This window comes from Corythoichthys intestinalis, chromosome 2 (genome assembly GCF_030265065.1).
Source record: "Corythoichthys intestinalis isolate RoL2023-P3 chromosome 2, ASM3026506v1, whole genome shotgun sequence".
In the NCBI taxonomy this organism is placed as follows: domain Eukaryota; kingdom Metazoa; phylum Chordata; class Actinopteri; order Syngnathiformes; family Syngnathidae; genus Corythoichthys; species Corythoichthys intestinalis.
The window spans coordinates 22,858,189-22,866,035 of NC_080396.1; the positions used below are offsets into that span (position 1 = coordinate 22,858,189).

General features: G+C 37.8%; 1 protein-coding gene across 1 annotated transcript in view; it reads left to right on the plus strand.

Annotated features, from left to right (window-relative positions):
• Positions 1-1,274, plus strand: part of galnt6 (UDP-N-acetyl-alpha-D-galactosamine:polypeptide N-acetylgalactosaminyltransferase 6 (GalNAc-T6)) — a 32,401-nt gene extending 31,127 nt beyond the window's left edge. Inside the window, exons 9-10 of the mRNA XM_057830636.1 lie at positions 612-770; positions 842-1,274. Of these exons, the coding sequence (XP_057686619.1) occupies positions 612-770; positions 842-955 (273 nt within the window). The 3' untranslated portion in view covers positions 956-1,274. The remainder of the gene's footprint in view (positions 1-611; positions 771-841) is intronic.
• The last annotated feature ends 6,573 nt before the right edge of the window (positions 1,275-7,847 follow it).

Genomic DNA, 7,847 nt, shown 5'->3' on the forward strand with positions numbered 1-7,847 from the left:
AATTCGCGGATTTTTACTCGAATCAAACACCAGAACAAAGTGCAATTTTTTGGGTTGGGGATATTTCATGCTTTTATTGTTTATTTTTTATGTTAATGTGTTTTTGATAGGAAATGAGCACTTACGTTTGCCCTTTTGAAGTTGCGTTTTGTCTAAGCCATTTTCAAAGTGCCAAAAATGGCAAAGAGAGCCTGCTAAACCTAATTGGTTTAATTTCGATGGGTGAAGTTTCGCCCAATCATCTCCCAGAAGTGGCAATAGCAACTAAATTCTGTGTATTTATTATTTATTGGTTTAGAGATGCAGACGCCATGTCCTTCAGTAGCATCCTCAGGTCTGAAGGGTTTAAAGTGTGGCTTATGTGTATTTTGCTATGTGGATTTTATTTCATTTTCTTTTTTAACTCTCTTGTGGTCTACATAGTTTAAGCGAATGATAACTTTTTGTATTGTACAAACAAAACAAGTTTAAAAAGAACAACGAATTGGCAAATAAGGTTGGTTTGAAACCCCAACTTTAGGAGAAAACAACTTTTGGATAGGCTGCCCAATGTAGTAACCACTCTCCCTGAAAGCATTACAAACATTAATTTTATTTGTGGTCCTTTCTAGTACTTTGAGTATACGTCAGACAATGAGCTTCGTCATAACATCGGCAAAGAGCTGTGTCTTCAGGCGAAGCACTCCCCCGAGCCGGTGTCTGTAGAGCCATGCGAGCTAAAGGGGAGGGGCTCTAAACCTTCACCACACCAGCAGTGGGTCTTCGTGCAGGTATTTATTTGTGGGTGAGGATATATGTCAAATACAGCCTGGAAATGCGGTTTCCTTTCTCACTTCTTCAGGGGGTGCTTTTGAAGAATCCCATCAGTGGAAAATGTTTAATGTTGAAAGGAGACAACATTATATTGGACAAGTGTAATGTTGTGGACCCTTTTCAGCACTGGACCTTCACCTGACATCCCACGGTCCCGTTTAGGGCAGAGGAAGTTTTGGCACAAAGACTCACATGGATCTGCTTGGATTGGCCTTCACTGCTTTTAAAGCTACTCCTGGTAGAGAGATGGGTTTGGATGGCGTGATGGTCAGATGGCCATCTTCAAGGCCAACGTGGGCGTTCACATTCAATGCTTGAGTTTTACTGAAGCTGGATATTTTTTTGTTTTTTTACATGAGTTTTACCCTTTAGCCCTCCTCTGGGGATGGTGGAGCTGGTGGTGGTAATGAGATGGCAATAAATTATGAAAAACACTCCATTAAAATCTTGGCCAACGGACATTTACGATCTCCAGATGAATTATTTTTACTAAGAGTAATGTTGGGCCTCACGTGAAATCTTAGAGGTAAATGACTTGCCAAGTAAATATTGAAATTTCCTCACATTTTTACGATAATACTGATAAATCGTAGAGGTTGGAGTTTAACATGTTAATTACTTCCAATTAGTAAATTAAAACAGATTAAATTACTTTCTTAAAAAATGAACGCATTTTAATCCTTTGTCAGGCACTCTTTGAGCTCATTGGCTGCCATCGAGGGCGCTAGACGTCCAATCCACTTTGGCTTCGAGGGATGGCAGTGGTCATTTGTTCAAGCATTATCATTAGTTTTAAGTCATCGGCTGCTATTGAGGGCACTGGAAGTCCAATGTATTTGGATTGGGAGGGGCGAAAGAACATACCGTATTGGCCCGAATATAAGACTGTGTTTTTTGCATTGAAATAAGACTGAAAAAGAGGGGGTTGTTTTATATTCGTGGTCTAGACGTTATACCCATTCACGACGCTAGATGACACCAGATATCATTGAAGCGATGTTCTGTTATGACGGATCTCAGCTACTCTCCCCATTTATGACGCTAGATGGCGCCAGATATCATTGAAGCGATGTTCTGTCTGTAAACGGGGGTTTCCAGGGTAAAACGGACAAATTTAAAATAGTTCGGGGGCTTAATGCGCCATGAATCTACAATGGCAGCATATAGACATATTGTTCTATCAAAAACAACAGTTCTTTTGGCTTAAAATACAGCGGTTTCTTTTAAAGAAGAGTGCAAGATCTGAAACTGCTTTTTCAGTCGTTTCTGTGTTTTCCGCCATTTGTTCTTTTTGAACGAATTGTTTGGGTGAACGAGACCGAACTAATCCCTTTCTGCACTGATTAGTTCTAGGAAGCTGTGCAATGTCATAAACTGCTTTTTCAGTCTTGTCTGTGTTTTCCACCATATATATTTTGGGCCATGTAGGCCATACTTGTATCATTGTATGCCAAACGTTTATATTGTAGCCTACATGACCCAAAATATTATGTCCACATATGTGGATGCCAGGTCTTCGTGGGGCCGCTTTATTATTTTTTTAAATGCCAAGAATAGTAACTTTTAATTTACATTTTTTTAACTTTTAAGTTTAATCGCAGGTTGCGTTCCAATCACGGAACCTTTGTCAGTGCACAATCTTTACACCGAATAAACTGCGACACAAATTGGTGGGTGGCTAAAAGCTATCGAAAGAGAAAGCCTATTAAATAAGCACCTTGAATAGACTGTAGGCTAGTTGATAAGCTATGTCCAAATATGTTTTCAAATTAAATAAATCCATGGTGAAAAAAAATTTGGAGATTATCTAAAGTAGCAAAAATATTTTTTGGTTTTAGGCTACTCAATTGACTGATTATTTTATTTTACTGGTGGTGTTTTTTTTTTTTTTTTTTTTTTTTGTTTTTTTAAACCATTTTAATGTTGAACTTTTCCCAAAAAAACAATGTCCCAAAATGGCACTTTAACTTCAGATCTTTTAGTATTTTTGCTCTGGTAATTATTTTTCTCCTATTTTGTAAACCTCCAGAGCAGTGTTGGTTTTTTGCAGTCCTATTAATTTTCGCCTTAGTCTTTTGGACGCCAATACTTATTAGTTTTAGTCATATTTTAGTCTTCTCAAAATGTGTTTGTCTTAGTCTAGTTTTGTTGACGAAAACTCAAGACTAGTTTCATCTAGTTTTAGGTAACATTTACTAAAAACGTTTTCGTCAGTACAATTTTTTTAAAATTACTCCAAAAATAAAGGTTTTGAACTATTTCAAATGAACATTGACAGACGATAAGGACAAAGCCAATTTGGTGATAATACACACTCAGCATAAAAACACAATATTATTTTCCATAAACTATACCCACCTTGACGCCACGTGCTGTAAGTTAAAAAAAAGTGTCCAACAGTTTGAGGACGCTCGCCATTAGCATTGGCCGAATGCTAACGCAAATGCTATGCTAATGCTATGAGTTACATTTAGTGTGTGATGATCAGTCTGCACAGAGCTTTATGACACCAAAAAGCATGTTTATTTCGTGTTTCACGCGGTATTTTATGCTCCTGAATGAAATGGACCGCTTGGATGTGTGTGGAAGTGATCGTTTTCTTCAGTTTTTTTAATCCTGTGTCATGAAAATGAATGACTTCCTGCTTTGAGGAAGAATGCGAAGGTGATGTCACCCGGGTCAGCATCTCACGATACAGCAATGCTTTGTAGCATGCAGATGGACTGCGGATTCAGCTGATTTGCGGGTAAATATATTTTTTTGCATCACGGCAGCCAAATGTGCTGCAGAAAATTGTTGCTGCACCAGGTAGTCGTGTGAGCCTTTTTCAGTTTCAAAAGGTTCCCATTGACCGCGGATATTGGCCAAAACAGGCCCTACAACTACGGGTCCATTTGACTTACATGGAAGTGAGTAAACATATTTTGTATTATGTCAAATACTGGGATCATGGCACACATTCTAATATTGAGGTGTCTTGCATTTTGTGGCTGACTGTCCGGTGAAAATGCCACTCGGCCGACGACCGGTGGCTTGTCGCACACCCCCCTCTATACTCTGCTTATTGCCTTCTTCGTATGCCCGGTGTTCTGTCAAATTTTCAACCCCATCAGAAATTGCAACTTTGTGTTAAAAATGGCCGCGAATACAGCGATTACAGAGTAAACACTACAAACTATAAATAAAGGACTATCTACTTACACTTGATCATGGATTGACATGTAGAAAAGTTCTCCTCAGACACACCCTGCCATGTTAGCTGCACAACAACTGCACGGCGCTCTCGTATGACTCTCACTGTTTATGTCTTCGCCGTGTAGTAAGGCATTATCTTACGCCATATTCGTGTTGAGCATGTGGTAGCTACGCGCTCCTCTGACGTCGGCCGGTTCGTTCGGCAGTCAGTAGCCACGTTTACATGCTGACTTTTATTCATACCGATTCAAATCATTCCGAATGGAAATTTCACATCAGCTGTTTACATGTCACTTCATCTATTCCGATCCAGCGTTTACATGTGTCTGCCTTTATTCCGAAAGGACGTTTGACAACTGCCGTCTGACATGCGCAGATTAATCAAAACAAAGCGTCACGTTGCAAAACATGGAGATCGATCGTCAGATCAGTTGCTGTTTTAACTTTTCGAGTGGAAACAAAACTTCAGAATGATACGCCGTTCATTTAAAAAGTTGTGTGGGTGCGCTGTGCGTGTGCTTGGAAGCCATGTTGCAAGTGACGTTACTTACGTCACCAAGTGACGTCAGTACGGAGCATGTGCAGAAAGAACGCAACCAGACACCATTCTGCTTCCCTGTTTACATGATATAATTTTACTTCTAATCGGTTTGGGAAAAGGAATATTCCACCCCTGTGAATCGGAATGAAATTCCATTCGGTTTGGGCCCGTTCATTCCGAATGAGGTGTTTATATGGAACACATTTATTCGGTTTGAACAAATATTCCGATTGTAATTGGAATATTTGGCTCCATGTAAACGTGGCAATTGTCCAGCTGCTTCCCCGCAAATGAGCCCTCTACCTGCAGCAGGGGAACGACGAGCTCTAACTTGCTCGCCGCTGGGCGGGTTGCCGATCGGCAAAGACTTGACATGACCCGGGCTAGTTTTGTGTGATATTTCGCTTTGAAAAGCGAAAATAAGACTTTGAGATGTCACTCTGTTAGCATGTCGGCTAGCTGTCACGTCTCTTGTTTTGTGTACATTGTCCGAAGCCGGGGCAGGAAAATGATAAAAGCTGGACTAACTACTGTGGCATAAAATATCGTTCGGGAGGTGCGACATCAAAGGTGAAGTTGACCGTTTTGACCATTATGGAGTAATTTTGCCATGTCGTACTGAATAAATGCATTTTTAATATTTCCTATTCCATTTAGGACACGACTGCTATTTGTCATGACCATACCATTTATTATTTATAATAATGCTATTTAAGAGGTTTTTTTTTTTTTTTTTTTTTTTTTTTTTTTGTCGTATGCACTTTAAAAGCTAAAAAAACATTGCATATTCTCTCTAGCCAAGAAAACAAATCTTACCGCGTGTGCAAGCAGACACTGCTATGATGCAGGCTAACACGTAAAATGTCACACAATGTGAACGTGACTGAAACTATTGCACATTTTCTGTTTCCTTCTTGTCTCGTCAGACAAAAACTGGCATTCGTCTCGTTACGTATTTCTCCCAAAACACATTTTTAGCTCGTTATCGTCTCGTCATCGTCATGTAAAAAGTGTTGACGAAAACAACACTGCTCCAGAGTATACAATATTACTTGATTAATTCAGCCACTAAACTCCTTTTAAATGGAAAAAATGTAGCTTTTTGTGACTAATAAATTGCAATAAAACAGTATTTTATGATTCATCCTTAAAAAATTTTTTTTTAAAAAATTTAAAAAAAACCTAGATTAGATTACCTTTTTTCCATCAACCCCTAAATTACCATTAAATACAGTCACTGTGTGTGGACTGGTAATCTATTGTGAGCATTAGCAACAAATTCTGGTCCCTACATGTGGGCATTGATAGCACAGTGCGCAGTTACTGGAATTTGTCTCCCTGAAATAGCACAGTTCAGCCAGGTCAACTTGCTCATGGTTTACAAGAGCTTTGTGAAACGTGTAGCTCGACGAGATAACGATAAGATCCGCCTCTTTCACTCATTAGTCAGTGACCTGCCTTCTGTGGCATTTGTCAATTCTCTCGGTCACGGCAAACCAGTTCAGTTAGGCGTTGTAGCCAGCAACTCAACTCAAATTGATTTATGTAGCACAACAGCAAATAAGAACTGCACGTGCATACATTTATATTGTAAAAGTTGTTAAGGACTGTTAATGTGATGGAAGATTTTACAGTGATTAAAGGAAGCAGCTTTTTTTTAATTTTAAAAACAAAACATGTCCTTTAAAAGTCATTTTTGCTTATTTACAAATGAAAATCAAAGTCTTTTTTTCCCAAAATTGTTTCTAAAAATCAAAGGATCTCTGTCCACAGTATAGAAATTGTTCAATTTTGTAATAATATAGCCAAAATTATATTTTACTGCTATATACAATAGCTAGTTTTTAACAACGTATATATAGTAAATCTCAGAATCCATCTTGAATGACAAACGTTTTCCAACTATTGTTTGTCTTGTATACCTATTACTAAACTTCAACAGCCACGATGGCAACCGATGGGATCAGAGGTTCTAGTAAATGTTTGTTCAGCAATTATGTTGGGTGAGAAACATTCCTGACAATTGTTTTGAGTGACAGCGTTGTGGAACCTGATCTGACACAATGTACACATCCAACCTGCTTGGCGAGTGCCCTAATAAAGATGCAATTAGAAATAACAAAATGTCAAAGTTTAGAGGGAAAATGCTCTTATTTAGGAACCATCTGGATATCTGAAACATGCTTGTTTTTTTTTTTAATTAAATTAATTTTTTTATCATCCTGAAATTTGCAATTAAAAGCCAGTAATAAAGTCCTGTTCAACGAGTATTGAAAATATATATTTTTTTAAATTATTTAAAAAAAAATATCCTATCAATTAATTAGGTTCATATTGGTGAGAAATGCCCTGACCCCCATTCCCCAAATATGTTTGGTCTTATTAATGTCCCATCCCCAGCAAAAAGTGTGCATGCAGGTTATGCTGTTATATCATCCTTACCAATATCAAGACCAAACCTACGCCCTTGTGAAAGGGTGAAAAATATGCTTGTAACACTGCCTTGTTTTTGTTTTTTAAACAAGAAACATGCAGTTGTTGCAAATGATTTGCCTTGTTGTGCTGCACATTTGTGCTGTATTGTTTTGGAATTACAGTGAACCAGATTTCGTGATTGATTATTTTTTACTCAAATCTTAATTGTTGTGTCTGAATAGAGCATTGTATTTTACTTGCACGAGGATCCCGCGGGACCTTAATATATTAAAAGTAGGGCTGCCAAAATTATCGCGTTAACGGGCGGTAATTTTTTAAAAATTAATCACGTTAAAATATTTGACGCAATTAACGCACATGCCCCGCTCAAACATTAAAATGAAAGCACAGTGAAATGTGTACCTTTTGTGTTTTTCGGAGTTTTGTCGCCCTCTGCTGGCGCTTGGGTGCGACTGATTTTACAGGCTTCAGCACCCATGAGCATTGTGTAAGTAATTATTGGCATCAACAATTCGGGCTAATAGTTTATTTTTTGATTGAAATTTTTTAAAATTTTATTAAAACGAAAACATTAAGAGGGGTTTTAATACAAAATTTCTACAACTTGTACTAACATTTATCTTTTAAGAACTACAAGTCTTTCTATCCATGGATCGCTTTAACAGAATGTTAATAATGGTAATGCCAGCTTGTTGATTTATTGTTATAATAAACAAATACAGTACTTATGTACCGTATGTTGAATGTATATATCCATCTTGTGTCTCATCTTTCCATTCCAACAATAATTTACAGAAAAATATGGCATATTTTAGAGATGGTTTGAGTTGCGATTAATTGCGATTAATTATGATTAATTGAT